General features: G+C 32.9%; 1 protein-coding gene across 1 annotated transcript; it reads right to left on the reverse strand.

Annotated features, from left to right (window-relative positions):
• Positions 1 to 165: 165 nt before the first annotated feature.
• LOC132308381 (glycerophosphodiester phosphodiesterase GDPDL3-like) lies at positions 166 to 14,159 on the reverse strand. Its single transcript, XM_059806443.1, has 9 exons — positions 13,877 to 14,159; positions 11,335 to 11,631; positions 9,012 to 9,127; positions 8,384 to 8,882; positions 5,799 to 5,837; positions 5,360 to 5,644; positions 2,887 to 3,029; positions 1,366 to 1,849; positions 166 to 825 (listed from the first exon to the last, which is right to left on the reverse strand). The coding sequence occupies exons 1-9, from the start codon at positions 13,980 to 13,982 to the stop codon at positions 521 to 523; spliced, it is 2,274 nt and encodes a 757-aa protein (XP_059662426.1). The 5' UTR covers positions 13,983 to 14,159; the 3' UTR covers positions 166 to 520.
• Positions 14,160 to 17,034: the final 2,875 nt, after the last annotated feature.

Here is a 17,034-nt window from a genome sequence, read left to right on the forward strand (position 1 = left end):
AATTTTGAGCTTCCAGGATTGATCCAAATTATTGAAATTTTGAGCTCCCAGGAGTCCCAATAAATTAGGCTGAAAAGAAAATACAATTCATTTTGAAACAGAGTTGATCCAAAATCAGGTTTATCAGTTGCTCTTTTGCCCACTGGATATGGAATAAAATACAAATTATGGAGACGAAAATGTTAATCATAGATTATGATCACACTTAAGTGTTTTACATTATAAAAAATCATTTTATGAAGATCACTGATGGAGGATAAACATAAGAATGCTGTTATGCGCATAAGTTCACAACATGAAAAGATTTACAAGGAAAATGGGGCAAATGTTCAGTATAAGAATTAATAATGGCAGCCAGAGTGTGTTCTACATGGGGCTGTATGAACATACCTACGATGCTAATGGAAAAATTAAGTAATCACTGCAGATTTGTGAGAAATCAGCTGTGCGGTCACACAAAGCTCAATAATGTAGATATACGCAATGCTGCAAAATGGTCACCAAGGACGGCGTCATGGTTTCAGGATATCATGAGAGTCACAAGCAGGATAGCCAGATTAGACAGGAGGATGAATGCATCAACTTTAGGCTGCCCATTTGGTGGGGTTGGAGCTGCTGCATTAGACCCACCACCGGTGTCAGAAGTTGGGCCTTTCACCTCACCACTGGGAAGAGGTGGCTCAACCACATCAGATTCTGTCAGGAGTGGGTTTGGAGCCTCAGCTGGTGGCAAGTATTGTGCAGTAATTAATGGCATAAGACTACCAGGGAGAACAGGGGTCATGTAAGGTGGTGTTTTATCACCCAACCCTAAACATTTGTTCCCTACATCCGCAAAAACACCAAATGTTGTTACTTTAGAGCAAATAAGAATTGTTCAATAGACAACTTAATAGTCTAAAATATCTTGTAATTATAAATAACAAAAATAATAAATAAATAAAGACAAACTGGAATTAGTGTGCTGTAAGCAGTAGTATCATGTCCGTACTACCCAATTCAATAAGATCACCCTAGCAAATGACAGATTTGAACTTCATATGGTATTCCTGCTAATATTTTTCAGCAGATTCCAACAAGCATACAAGTGCTAGATAAAGGATATCGAGCAAATCGTTTTAACTACAAGAATAACAAGTTACTGTACAGGTGGGTGAAATGTGATTGTTAACTTGATATTTAAGAAATGTTTGGTTCTCAAGTGAGGTCAAAGTTTGTCTAAAACTTGTGAAAGGGTCTCAAGTGGGGCAAAAGTTTGTCTAAAACTTGTGAATTAAAAGCATGGATAAAGTCAGAAACAATTATTTGCAGAGTAACAAGAGCACTCAAATTATATATGCACAAAAAACTTCAGTACACACTCACTTCTGTAATTAACGGCTGTCCCTGGGAAGTCTGTGATGATGCCATCAATACCGGCCCCCATGACAAATGAATTGATCTCCACATATGCGTCTGAGAAGAAGTCCCACGCTTGAGATACAAACTCATTGCTGAAGAGCTGTACATAAACAGGAAGTTTAAATGCCTGTAGTTTTGATACAACTTTTGTTGAACCAGTGAGAAATGCTGCATTCTCAGGATAGACAGTCTCCTTCTTGATGACAACAGAATGGGCAAACTTCTTGATGTCCAAAATGGAGGAGTTTAGGGCATCACGTATGGCCTCATCGACCTGGTACGCGAGCTCATAATTGCTTTTCTCCTTTAATTTGATTAGAACCGAGCTGTTGGCTGACTGAATCATAACTTTTTTGACCGTCTGATTATTATAACCAGCTACACGTAAGGCATCAAGAACTGCATTGGTTATGCTTAGCCCTTGCTTCTCTGCTAGGTATGGCGCATTCTATAAGAAAAGAGTGAATAAATTCTATTTTTGTGAGAAAGATTCAAGTAAGGATCACAAAGTACACGTATGTATCAACTATTTATTAAAATTATGAAATACAGAAATTCGTTACATTGACCTTGATGTAATAGTTTGTTCAAATCAAATAAATCAGAACGTAATTAATAGATGCAAAGTGATACCCATTGACAACTTGAAAGATTAATCAACCCAATCACAATGTATATAACATGGTGATTTACTACATTTTGCCCATTTATGAGAAAATCCCGGGTCCAGTTACATATACAATTAAATAAATATATATATATAAAACAAGGTCCGGTTACAAGAGGATTTCTATATTACAACCCAAAATTAAATCCAGTATTTGAATAAACACATTAAAATAGAGACGCCAATAACTTATTTTAAGATTTCAATACATTATTTCAAGAATTCAACATCATTATTTCAAATAATGTGTGGATGTCAATAACTTATTTGAGAGTCAACACATTAAATCTAGTCTCGAAATAATGTATTGACTCTTACAATAAGTTGTTGAATGTACTACAACAAGGTGTTGTGCACAACAGATGATCCTGACTCTTACATCTGACCCAAAAATATAACCAGTCCAGTCGCCTGGAAATAACAAGGTCAAGGCACCTCCAAACCTCTGCCAAGGGTACATCCCTGACCCCAACAAAAAAGGCTTTCTAAAGAACCATAGAATACAAGGTACAGAAAATAATCGAATTCAATCAGCATCACCACAGAATGATATTTCCCAAATCCATGTTTTCTGTCTAAAATTAAATGCACCAGAGTTAAATTATTCAGTATAATTGTATAACTACTTTCTAAAACACCACTAATCAAATCATGTGGTTATTAGAAAAATAAAAATAAAAATCATGTGGTCATTCAATGGAAGTAAACGGCAAAGAGATTACATGCATTCAGCATGTAACAAATTTAAACATTTGCTAAAGCAATAATTTTAATGATTTCGATAAGGATCCAGAACAAGTAGGGCAGCATAAACCCACCTCTATACTGATCAAAACGCCGGAAACAGAACTAGTGTTTCTTGTGAGTGCCAAAAACTCAGATAATGTCATGAATTGTCCAGCAAATGTGGAATTTGGATTCCGGTAGAGCTGGTACTTTTTGTACGGATTCGATATTGCAGCTGCAACAAAAATAAAAATACAGAAAAATATAAGGATATTAAATAACTATTTTTAAAATAAAGGAACACGGTCAGTCGTTTCTATTAGGGATACTAGAACAGGAAACGTCAGAGATAGTAACTTAAATGTGTGAAGAGTTAAAGTCATCTAAAAATAGGAGGTTAAGGTGAGCATAAATCTGTAAAGAACTCCTACAGCACATAAGGGTTGTGTCTCCCCCCAACCAGCATTCTATTTGTGTATTATTTCCCTCAACTGAAACAATGAATATCATTGAAGCACACGTATCTGATTATATAAAATAATTAAAATCAACCTAACGTGACACTTCTCTTTTGACTGTATGACCTTTCCCCAAAAACTCGTGGTTTTCAACCATCACCATGCAACTGACTGGAAGTAGTTTGGATACAAGTTCTGTTGGAGTTTAATGAAGCAGATGTGACAAGCTTTGGTAGCTCACTTGAATATATGTGTGTGTTGTTCTAGGTGTTGCATTACTCACAAGCAAACCATGTTCGCATAGCATTTGTCCTTTGTTCCATTGAAAACTTTTATATACCAAACTACTACTCTGAAGATGAGAATCAGGATATTTATAAATTTTTAGACAAACGGGAGAATGAAGGGAAAAAAATGATACATAAACAAAGTAACAAAATTTTGTTTTCAATATCACCTAAGAAATTCTATTATTAAAATAGATGTAAATCTGAAGGAAAATGATTTTTACCTTAGTTGATAGTAGCCTATTACACAATTTTCTGTAACCAATGCCTTTAGGACCATCTCTGATCCAGAACCAACCATCAATAAAAGCCATAACTCCATCACAAAGGCAATGGATTGAACATTTTCTAATACGTGCACAGTTCATGTAAGAACAATTGTATGACCATCAAGAATGCTTAGATGGATGCCTTGTTTGAGTTTTATTTTTATTGCTAAGGATTAGATTCAATAATCTCCAATTCACGGTTAGCCTGAAGAGTCTAGCTTAGGATTAAAGTTATTGAGCTTTTATTTACTAGGAATAGTTCTAATATTAGGATAAGAAGATGCTTATAGACAAGAAATTATACTCAAATTTAATATCAATGAGAAAAATAAGATGAATTAGTAGTAACTTAAAAGGTGTCACCCCCAACCATAGTTGTTAAAGGCATGTCATGGCTTCAAAAAAACCCAAGCTCGTCAAGGCTTACTGAATCGCCTCAACCTACTCACGTCAGGCCACATCAGTCAGATTCACACCTTTTTATCAGGCTCCAAACTCAAAAAAAAAAAAAAGTGCGTTTCTTATTTTTAAGTCATTCATTCATATTGTTTTCTTTTTCATTTATTTTTTAATAACCACGACTTCACACTTTACATCACATTATGGTCATATTCGATGGATCATATTGTTAAAAAACTAATGCATATTTGACGAAATTCATGAGCTTATATTGATAATGTCAAATTTTGGATTATTAATGTTTTTTATTATTGCAAATATTAATAATATTTAATTTAGTTAATGCATATACATACTAAAAGGATTTACATGCATTAATTTACTTGATCCTCTGAGTCCATATGTCAATTTTTCCATTTTTAAAAAGCTGTTATTTAGTTATTACATATGTTGAATTGTTTCATATGTACGCTAACTTAAATTGAATTCATATGAAAACTTTAAAGCTATATGTATAATGTTTTAGCGAATCCATTCAATTGATATGTTAAAGGTATCATTAATTTTTTTATCTTGACTAGTTTTGTTGTATATATATATATATATATATATATATTTTTTTTTTTTTTTTTTTTTCTTATGCGCTATATTTCATTTTCATTTTTATCACACACACGCCTTATGTTGCGCCTTTAGCTTAGGTTCCAAGAGACCTTGGTTCTTGGTGCACCTTATGCCTTTTTATAACTATTCCCCAAAACCCCCTCGAAGTGGGAATTTTTAAAAATACAGGAACTGCATATAATTAATGATATAAAAGTTTAACCAGCCTTGAAATCAACAGTTTGAAATAACCCTGATCCCGCCATACTTCAATCTTATGCATCCCACCCTGTCTTAGTAGGGGCAGGTTGTGTAGCAGATTAGCCTTCTCTTTTGCTGGCCTTACATTAATTAAACCACAAAATTCTCACAAGGGGACAATAACTCATTCATCTTTGTAACTTTTGATGTTCAACCATTCTGCAAGCCAATTTTTTTCACGCGTGACTGATTTCTTCGTATTAAAAAGATAAAAGTTGAAGTGAAGAAGCAAAGATTAAGGAGAATCTACAACTAATAACGAGAAAGTATGGACCGGTTCAAACTTACGGGTTAAGCTTTGAATCTGGCTCCATGTGAGGTTGAAGGTAAATATTCCATTGACTACCATAAGTTCTGGAATACTGATCGTCAAGTTGCTGAAGGCTGATTGAGCAACTGTTGTGCTATCTATAAGATTTATAGAGCCTAAGCAAATTGGAATTCCATCCTTTGTCATTTGAACAGGACAGTCAAGAAAATCTACACCATCTGAAATAGCCTTTTTATATGCCAAATCAGTACAACCAGGGTAGAATCCACTTGCTCCTTTGTGTGAGATAACCAAAGGCTTGGCTGAAGGAAGTACAGTCCAACAAAATTAGTCAACCTTGATGTCCAATAATTTGGCATCAAATTAATACAAAAAAACTAAACAGACTCTTTGATACTAGCAACACACAAAGAAGAAAGAACCAAATAATGTAGAAGCATTGTAATCGTTGCATACCTTCTCCAGTAACATTTTTGCCTATGTGAGAAAAGCAATCTGTGGTGTTGAAAATAAAAATTAGCATCTGGAAGAAAAAACCATTGAAATATAAAAAAATCGTTTTTTTTTTATTATAATTATGAATAAGACTACATGAATATGTAAGAAGTGTCACGTGGACTATCATAATATGAAATTCTGACCAAAGTTTAGCACATCAATTCTGACAAAGAAAATATAGCAACCAATCAAGAAATGAGTTCTTCGTCCAGCTAAGAGAATTAACATTATGAATCATAGATTATCATATTCCCACGATGCGACCACCTTGCCTCCCAGACTGCTGGCTCTTCAGACGCGTGCCACGACAGTATTCGTCGTAGGACGGATAACAAGTTTCACACGTGCAAGGGGAAATGCCAAGCCCTAGAATTAGGGTGAATAGTGTTGGATGTAATTCTAATTCTTTAAATGCATTAAGGTTTTGGATTTTTTCTTTGACCCTTCAATATCCTATGGTAGCACATCTCATCAAAAGAACAAAACTGGAAAGTTCAAAAGGAAGATACAAGAGGTTCAAAACAATTCTCTCAACTCTTTTATCGGGAAATTGAATCTATTTTTCTCTTTTTTAATATAATACTGATCCTAGTTGATTTAACATTAAAATTTTGGATATAAATTTCAAAGGGTATTGAGTTCAATTTCGACCGACTGATCTGCTAAACTGGAACTAATTCCAAATCTGTAAAACTTTAATGCAGTAATACCACAACTGTCAAGTATTCTCAATGTAAATGCCAGGTGGAAGGAGAAAAGATTAAATGATCTGTATCACTGGAAACTGATCTGGACTTGGAAATAGTTACCCACAGTTCTCAGCCACAGCTCCATTCCCTGAAGCCAGTGTGAAAACAGTGGCACTGTTATAGAAATATAAGAGAAATGTGAGAATGGAATTATAATATAGCTCGTCTATTGCAACTTGTTATGCTATTGTAGTTCCTACTCTGAGGGTGGCAGTGTCCCAATTTAGACAACCTTATCCAGCTCAAAACTGAAAGAGGATGGCGACCACTAAAAATAGAGTCTTGAGTTTATCTTCTATTTTTTTTCCGCAATTAATAAACATATGCATGCATGTTAGAAAACTGTTATGAACGGAAACTTAGGCCAAGTGCAATCTCTTTAGACTCCATTTTGCTTTAACACCGTTATTCATACTAACCTATTTAGTAATATGAATGCTATGCTTGGTAAATAGATAGCAATACTGAGAAATAATTAAGCAATGCCAAAAAGCAAGGGCATGGGAATCACAGAAAGAAAATTGTTAAGATTGCTAAAGAACAATAAGATATGTATAGCATCAAATGTTGTTAAAATATGTTTATAATGAATAACCACTTGTCTCCGCCTGTACAATAAGATATGTATAGCATCAATTGTTATGCCAGAATGCAAGGGCATGGGAATCACAGAAAGACAATTGTTATGATAGCTAAAGAACAATAAGACATGTATAGCATCAAATGTTGTTAAAATATGTTTATAATGAATAACCACTTGTCTCCACCTGTACAATTATGTCTTTTAGATCCATCAGCTACTAGTAGTCCCCCACATTTCCGCCTTCTGTCTCTCTAGTGCTTTTTTCTTTTTTGCCAAGCCATGTACAGACACAGGCTCAGGCAACGGAAAACACTTGCACAAACACCCCTTTGGTGCTGGATAAATTAGTTGTATGGAGCAAGTCACACGAATACATATCTTTATGCTGAATAAATCATCAGTAGTGGATACCAGTACTTATCAACAAAAAACAGACCATGAGCTAACGTAAACTTGGTTCATTGGTTTTTGCCTGTTGGCTACACCAATATGAAATGCACGGTCAAACGACTTTATTCAGTTTATTGGAGACAAGACACGTGTCTCACTATCCAGTTTGATTCCACTTTGCAGTTTTAGATACCAAACATCCATAGTGTTCTTGTTACATAGATAATCAAATATTTGACTCAGTGAACAGTTTGCAATCATTAGAATATAACCCAGCAAATGCAAAAAGGACCTACAGGATGCAGAGGCATAGATAATCTTAATGATAACCCCCAAAAAAAAGTTGTAATTGCAAACCATCTGATGATGTTATTATGGGCATCGTCCTAATACACCACTAGCCCTTATCTTAGTAGGTGCATTTGAAATCCAGTTAAAGCCGACGGTAGTTTTGCCAACTAGTGAAAGTATGCAAATTATCAGAATATTGTTCAGCAATAGTTCAAGGACAGGTCAAGATGGAAGGAAAGGGCATGGACCAATGTGAAGATTATGATGCTATTATTTGAATTTGTCTAGAATACCACTAGCTTGAGTACATGTGTTTTTCAAATCCAGTTTCCGCTAAATGTTAAACATAAATCCTGATTCTGAATGTGATGGACAACATGGCAATAGATCTAGTATCTAGTTCAACAACAAATCACCAATGAGAATGATCTAACACATTTAGAAACCAATATAGAAGTGGTTACTAAGAATCCCTACTGACTAGCAATCTGTGTTTTAAAGTTATCAACCAAAACGAGTCATTAACATACCTATAGCCGCTGATGGAGTTATTGGGAAGTCAGAAAGCACACCGTCTACAGAAAAGATGCCATTGTCAATGAAAGAGATATACTCAGCTACAGGATCATAACCGTAATCATAGGCAAACACAGCATCATTTGAAAAGTCTGATGCGAAAACTTTTAAGCCTTCTTTATGAGCATCCAGGACAACTGAGGTATAAGACTGTAAATATAGTCTTTTATCTACGGGCCATATGTAAGACTTGGGAACAAGAATTCCAGAGGCAAATGTTTTGACAAATGTAAGATTCTTTAAGAGAAAGCCATAAGTTTGGTTGGTTGATGGCTCAATTTCATCCCGTCCTAGAAACCGGAAGACAAGTTTCGTCATGCTTGGTTTGCGTGCCAATATACTCCTCAGGAAATTCACCTCTGTTGAGGAGATGTAATCAACAATAGTACTTCTAGTTACAGATATTACAAAGCTTCTCATACTCAAATTGTGTTGGCTGAAGAATGCATCATGCTGCGAAAGTATTAGGACAAAGGAAAGGTCATTTCAAATATTGGCTGAGACACCAAATGTACATATTTTAAGTAAGATAGCACATCAAAAAAATCAACTAATTTTGGGAATTTAGAAGTCAATTTTTACCTGAATATTTAACCATAATCCTGGTGGCTTGATTTGCGTAACCAAGTCTTGAACAGTAAGAATTGGAAATATGTTGCCATCAAACTTATCAGTTCGAGCATAAATCCCCTGAATTACTGTCCAGAGCAACAAAAAAATATTCAGTATAGATAAAAAGAAGTCATGCCTTAAAGCAACAAGATGTGAAATAAGTTCACAAGCACTGAGCAGTAGGCTCTACAAACACATCAAAAGCACCAATTATTACTCTCAATAGTCTCAACATAGCAGAATAAGATGACCCAGAAAAACTACAGGGTCACTCAACTGAGGACATGGAACCTTTACCATATCGTTTCAACTGTGGCTTGGCTTTGTGAGGATATCTTGACCACAAAATACCTGATGGCACATTGGATTTGACACTAACTCCTTAACTAGGCAGCTTTCAATCTAGGAGGCACGCATTCAGACACTAGACATGGATACAACACAATACAGATACGGCAATATGGTAAACCTCAAAAGTAGGACACAGATATGGCAGGGATACGTCAAAAAATAATAATATAATAAATAATAACTTTTGCTCATTTTATTCATAATGATGAATGAAATCACTAATTTAGAGCTTAGAGCTAGATGTTTGTTGTTTTTGTTTTTAAATTTCATTGAATCCCAATCTTCAAAAAAAAATAATTACAAAACCACCTCGCCGACGGCACCCCTAGAAGACGTGTCTGCGCTTCCTAGCTTTTGATGAATCTGGAAGCTATTGTCTAATGAACCAAAGCAAGTTAAGATTAACAGTAATGACATCAATTAAAAAAAGATTGATACATGGATAAGTTCACCATCATCAAGAAGTAAGCTCAACAAACTCAACCTATGCAGGCTATCCACCAATTGCCCGTTTCAAGACAACACATCCAGGGGCGGAGCCAGGAATTTTAGTTTGGGGGGGCTGAATTTGTATTAAATTTTATTTTAAAAATAAATTGTAATATAATTTTGCATATAGTATATATTCATAATATATATACCTCAAGAATAAAAATAAAAAAAAAAAAATGCAACCTTAATAAACAGAAAAAAAATAATAATAATTTTGATATGAGAAAGAAATATATAGAGGAGCAAGCGATACTTTTTAAGTAAAAAATGAAGAGATAAAGAGAGAGCATTGTTAAAGAATCAAATTTTCTTCAACAATTGTTTAATTATTCATAAAGTCAATTTGGATTTTACTTTTGAAAAAAATTATCATTATTATCTTCATGAAAGATTCAGAAAAATAATAATTTTAACTAAATAAAATTACACAAGTTCTATAACTTATACTAACTTATACAAAAAATTAATTGCCATACAATTTGTCATTTAGCAAGTGACAATTAGAACTATTAATATATAAGATATCATTGTTGTTGTTGGCGTTTTGCCATTTAGGTCTCACAACATTTTGGTTTCTCCTCCTTTCTAATGAATCCAAAACTTGCAAATGGCGATTAGTATATAATTTTAGATATTTTAATTGTAAAAACCGTAAGACTAAAATGTGTGACAAAAATAAATAAAAAAAGTGAATGCATTTTTAATAAAAATGAGGGGACATCAATGTATTTTTCTCTTTTAAATTAATATACATGTGTATATGTAAATGAACTAATGATGAGTGTACTACAATCATAATAACAAAAATTTACGTTTCACACGATTTTTTTTTTTTTTGGAAGGTATGTTTCACAAGATTTGAGTTTTTAAGACTACGAGTAAAATGGTCAAAGTCAAAGGGATGCAAGTTAAATTAATTTTCAAACTCTATATTTTGAGGCTAATATACAAGTGCTTTGAAAAAAGTTGGGGGGCATTATTTGTATATTAACTATTTTTTGGGGGTATAATAAAATTTTCAAACTCTATATTTTGAGGCTAATATAAGACAACCTTGATAATAGAATAAGAGCCCCAACCAAGGATATGGACACTTAACTAGGTTTGTTCAGTCACAAGAAAGTATAGCTAAACCACAAAAGTACTGATAACCATATGGGTTCAACAGTCGAACTGCTTGAGAAAGGCAAGTATGCAAGCAACCTACCAGCTAATTTCTGATGAACTAGTGGACGTTAAAACTAACAATAACTAGTATCATTTGCTATTAACAGAGAAGGAGTGGCACAAAGATGGCTATAAAGTAAATCTGGTGTCTTCACAAACTCCTAAAGAAAATGACAATATGATTCAATAGAATTATGTATCAAAGCAACATATTAAGTTCAAATCATTTGTAAAATGGCAAAGAAAAATCTAATAGAAAACTATTAAACATAATTAAACTTACAAGAGACCATTGATAGGTCCTTAAGGGTAAAATCCACAGAAAAAAATCCTTGCATAGGTGCCCCATTGACAGAGTAGGTTTTAGACTTGTCTTTGAAATCACCATCTGCAATATCAGAAGCATTCTCAAGCCTGAGATCTGGGAAGCAGATGCCAGCTCCATCTTTTGTTAGTTGTACATCACACCATGAGATCACTTTAGGAAGACTGGTCAATAATGCCAAGCTGTAGGCAGAATAACTAGAATCAGGAAATAGCCCTGAAAACCCACCACGTGCTATGACTAAAGGTGCATCTCCTGCAAAAGGACACCAAAAAATGAGCTTGTGAGACGTCCAGCCAAGAACATCAGTGATAATATTGACATAGAAAAGTATGCCAAAAGTGTCAAAAATTTATAATCCTTCTCCATCTGAAAACATTTTATTTCGCTCCAGAAACTGGAAACACTTTGATACTCTCAAGATGGCATGATCAACTGCGGCATGCCTCAATGATTCTTTAAGTTAAGATCATCCATCTTCTTGATCTTCATAAGCATACAAACACCTGACAGCTTGTTGTGGCACACTTGTTGACAAAACTAAATCAACAAAAAGAAAAAAGAATAGGAAAAAGAAGATGAAGGAGAAAGAAAAGATTTGATGTAGCTAACCCCAAGTAGTTGGGAAAAAGGCTTGATTGTTGTTGTTGTAAAAAGAAGTTTTCGGTCAAAGCAATCCCAGTTGCCTCAAACGGCTGACACTAGCCCATTGCCACACATATAAATTTTGTTAACATTGTAGAATCAATTTCTATCTTGCACTACTTTTAGGTTACTTGAAGCCTTTAAAAAAATCACCACAAACTGTTCCCCCGAATGACACATAATGAATTCGTGGTTTTCTTAACTCTTACAAGAAACTGAACACTATCCCCAACTTTAGAAAGTCCTACAACGATATTCCTAACAGGAAACCATATGCATGTTTGCTGTAAAATACTCCATTACTATGATGCTATTTCAACAGTTCTTCTAATCAACTGTTCCGCTTGATACAAGATAAGTAACCAGCATTAGGTAGCCCACACGTAAATAGATCCAGAAAATGATAGAAAATAATCACTACAACTCTCTTACAAGAGTACCTTTGTCAACAACAAACTATAGATTCTTGAAAATGACGTAAAATTTCTTTTGTTAGGCCAAAACAAAGCAAAATGACTTCCGCTTCTTTTATCCTTTCGGTTTTCTTTATCAGGACCTCCAAACAAGATACTTTGACTCTTAAGTCTCAATATCTCGTGTTACACATCTAATAGCAAGAACATTCCATATTTAACAAACATAAATGTACAACTTTCCCAGAAATCATTCTCCTCCAAAGGGGAGAACCTAGAAAGCACAAGTGTTGTATCCCAAGACCATTCTTCCTGCTTGCTGTTCAACACAAATCTTACATTCAGTTATGCTTCAGGCTTCATGTTTACACAGCTGCTGGTGTATAATGCCCACTGATATAAGGGTCTGTAGATGTTCTATTAAAAAATAAAAATAAAAATCCTAGTGTGGTCCCTGTTGATGGAGGCTGTGGTGTCTGAATGATTCAATTATTGAAGTTACAGCCTTTCTAATAGTTTAAGCTTTTAGAGTAGATGGTTGTTAACAATGTATCATATCAAGCAAGGTCCTATGAGGTATCTAACTATTAAAGTTACAGCGTTTCTAACCGCTTTAAGCTTTTAGAGTAGATGGTTGTTAACAGGGTCTTGGGAGGGGCCGATTGGCTATTGCACTATAAAAGTCTATTGAATTTTAATGAAGAAAACAAACTCATACAATAGCTTCAAGAGCATACATTTCATCATTCCAACATAAATTCATATTTTTGGGAAACCCAATATGTATGTATGAATGTATGAACGTATATAATAATAAAAATAATAAGAACAAGAACAAATAAACAGAAAAACTCAAGATCAGCAGATCATATTGGGGAACGACGCAAACTGAATTGCAATAATTACCATGATATGGGGAAAGCTGAATTGCAATAAATAAAGCAACTAAATGACACTTATTCATACTAAAAATTGGAAGCGAATCAAAGCAAGTGTTTTGTAACTTAACACTAATTTTCTTCATGTATACTCAATATGAGATAATAAATATTTCTCATAAGAAATACTTTAATACTAGTAGCTTAGCAAGTAAAGATCGAGACAAGGATAGATACGAAGTCTTTGTGATAAATAAATAGAGATCGAGACAAGGATAGATAGAGAGGGGGGGAGGGGGGGGGGGGGGGGGGGGGCGGGGGGAACTGAAAAGTATTGAACTAACTGAATCTCTGAAATTTGATCAACTGCATCTATTTTTTAACATGCAAAGACAGCCAAAAAAATTAAAAAAAAAAAGTGATTTAAGATGTCTTTTGTTTATTCGCATCTCATTTTCTTTTGCTTTCTTTTGCTCGGGTTTCTCGACAACCAAACAGAGTAGCAAAATCTGAAACTAAAAGGAAGTAGGTAGAAGAAAGTTTTGAGTGAGCAGATCGAATTACCATCTAATGTCTGCCATAAACTGGTTTTATTGGTAGATCCCTGAGCAGCAGCCAACGCCACCGAGCAAAGAAGCAAGAAGCAAACGAGTGACCGGAATTCACACATTGCCGGCGAAGTTCGCTGGAAATATTTAACAGCTCTGAAACTTCCGGCGACCTCCGACTGATGTCTCGGACTTTCTTGGAAAATGTGCAATTTGGTTTGGGGAATTCACTTTCCTTTCCAGCTGAGCTACAATACAGATAGAAAAAGAGAGATAGTGAGATTGTGGCCTTTCGAGTTGGTCTTTTATGCGCTTTTAATAAATATAAAGAAATGAAAAAAATGGTAATCAAGCAAGCCGGCTAAAATATTATTACGTGTTCCCACGTATTTATTACTTGAGCTGCTTTAGTTGGCGGCATGAGCAAGCCGGTGATCTTGGCTGTATCGTGTAATAAATCCAACTTACTTGTGTTATGGATATTACCATTGTGTAGTAAATTTGTTGTTAGTAAAAGCTTATGTTTTTTTAGTAATGGATAAAATATTTTAAAATTTGTTTGGTAATAATATTATTAAAGTTATTCTTTTACTAATTTTACGAAAATGTAGTGTTTCTGTATTCTTTTACTAATTTTACGAAAATGTAGTGTTTCTATATTTGACAATAATTTTATAAAAAGGGATAAAATTGTCTTTATTAAACTAAAAAAATGATAGAATTGTCTAAGAAAAAATATTTACCTAAACTATACAATATCTTATGTCAAAAAAATTTAATCACTAAATTACAACTTTAGGCTCCATTTAATTTGATGGAAATAAGCAAGAAAATAAAAGAAATGAAAAATAAAATAATAGTGAAGTGAATGAAAAGAAAAATTATTTTCTAGCATACATTTAGTTAGTGTAAAATTTTATTCAAGAAAAATATAGAAAAATATTATTTTATTATTTTTGATAGCATGAAAGTGAAAAGAAAGTAATTGAACATACCAAAATTACCCTTTATGATTTCAAATACTAAAATATAAGTGAATTTGTATTTGATGATGTCTATTTTTAGTAAAAAAAAAAAATTTAAATGATGGATTATTAAATTTAATAATATAATTACTTATGTTTTATTTATATTTTAAAGTAAGACTTTATAATATTTTTTTAGGTAGAAGTATAATTAATTATTAGTTTAAGAGAAACAAAACTTTTAAAAAATAAATAAATAATGAGACGAATAAACTTTTATGGCAATACTAATTTTTGAGAGAGATTTGATTGTGTGTTATTGTTGTCAATTTATATAAATATATATGTGTGTGTGTGTGTGTGTGAACTTGTAGAAAAATAAAGAAAGATTTATTTTTTAGATAACTTGTATCTTTGAAACCTAATAAAAATAAATAAATAAATAAGTTGTTTTGTATAATTAAGTTAGTGGGTAAAATAGGAATGTCAAATAAAAAGGCACTCCTTTCATGAAAAAATATTATTTCCATGTATTTTGTGCAAGAAAAGTTTTGGTAGAAAATAGGTTAATATGGAAAACTAACTTTTCTATTATGTTTCTTTTTTCATCTATGCAAACAAAAAATAAATAAAATAAATTCTCCTTCATTTATTTTCTAGTTGATTCCACGTAACCAAACGAATTCTCAGTAATAATTAATGAACTACACATATAGTTAAAGATTCATTAATGTCCTCTAATTTAATACATATTAAAGTTATAGTCCATTGTGCATTTGTGTTTCCTAGTTTAGCAAACTGAACTAATGAATAAAAAGGAAATAAGAAATAATTACACTAAATTTTATCTTTCTATTGTTAATTTGTTTTCCTCTACTAAGAACATCTCCAATCGTTGTGTATATTTTATTGCCTAAATAACAACCCACCATTATTATGTTTGGACCCCGCATAATTTTTACAAACCTATTTAATATAGGGTTGATTTGTTAATGGAATGAGAAAGAAAAAGGAGAAAGGAAATATAGTGACGTGAATGTGTAAAAAGGTTGTGTAAAATAAACAATAATTTTACACATTAGTAACGTGACAGTGTTTCCTAACAGACTACTGGACATAAAATAAAAATTACATATTATACGTGACAGTGTATATTTTACACAAAATAATATTTTAACAGACAACTGGAGATGCTATAATATTTTTCAATATATATACAATTGTATATATATACATACATACATATATATATATATATATATATATATATATATATATATTATTTTATGCACTTTATATTTTTCAACAACTCTATATCTTTGTTGAGCATGTCTTTAAAATTTAATCGTAATTAGAAAATATCAAATCAAAATACAATTATAAAAAAAAAAATTAAGTGAATTATATAAATTAAGGTTTATTCACCGAAAAGAAATCACTAATTCATGGTAAATATTCCATTAAAAAAAGTCTTCCAAACCAATATATACAAGATTGAATTCAAGTTATATTAAGGTTTGGATTCCATAATTATAAGTTTTACTATTTTTTTTTCTCCTTCTTATATTAAGATATCTCCTATATTAAAATTTTAATTTTAAAACACACAAAGCAACCAAATAACTTAACAAATAAGCAGCCACCCAATTCAAGATGAAATCACAAATTAAAAGTTGTAAAGTATAGCATTTTTCATAATTAATATCCTTAATAACAGAGATGGCAAAATCTCCAAACCCAACAGGTCTTGCCCCACCTCGTATAAAGCTAGTTTAGAGACCCCTTTGCGTAAATGGGGATGGGAATGGGGTAATTTTTGAAAACCCAACGGAGTAGCCCCACCCCCTTTAGGGTATACATTTACTAAAATACCCTTATATATTATGATATATTAATAAATTTGATTAAGTAAATATTAAACACACTTCTGAAACACATTTAAGAAAAACTATAACTTGATTGTGTTGAATCTTGAAATTTGAGAATAAGAATAATTATGTGCTAAAAAAAATTATAACGTGTCTTAATTGATTACGGGAGCAGGGTTGGACTGGAATGCGGGTGGGAGAGAAATTTTAAACGGGAATGGGGGGGGGTATGGGGATGAAAAAAAATCACAAAGCATGGGAATGAGAAATGAGATCCCCACTCTATTTCGTCCCATTGCGATCCCTACTTATTAGAGACATTGATTATTATTGTATGTTAA

This window comes from Cornus florida, unplaced genomic scaffold, assembly GCF_030987335.1.
Source record: "Cornus florida cultivar Cherokee Brave unplaced genomic scaffold, ASM3098733v1 CherokeeBrave_3.0.0_Hap2_Chr05, whole genome shotgun sequence".
In the NCBI taxonomy this organism is placed as follows: Eukaryota; Viridiplantae; Streptophyta; class Magnoliopsida; order Cornales; family Cornaceae; genus Cornus; species Cornus florida.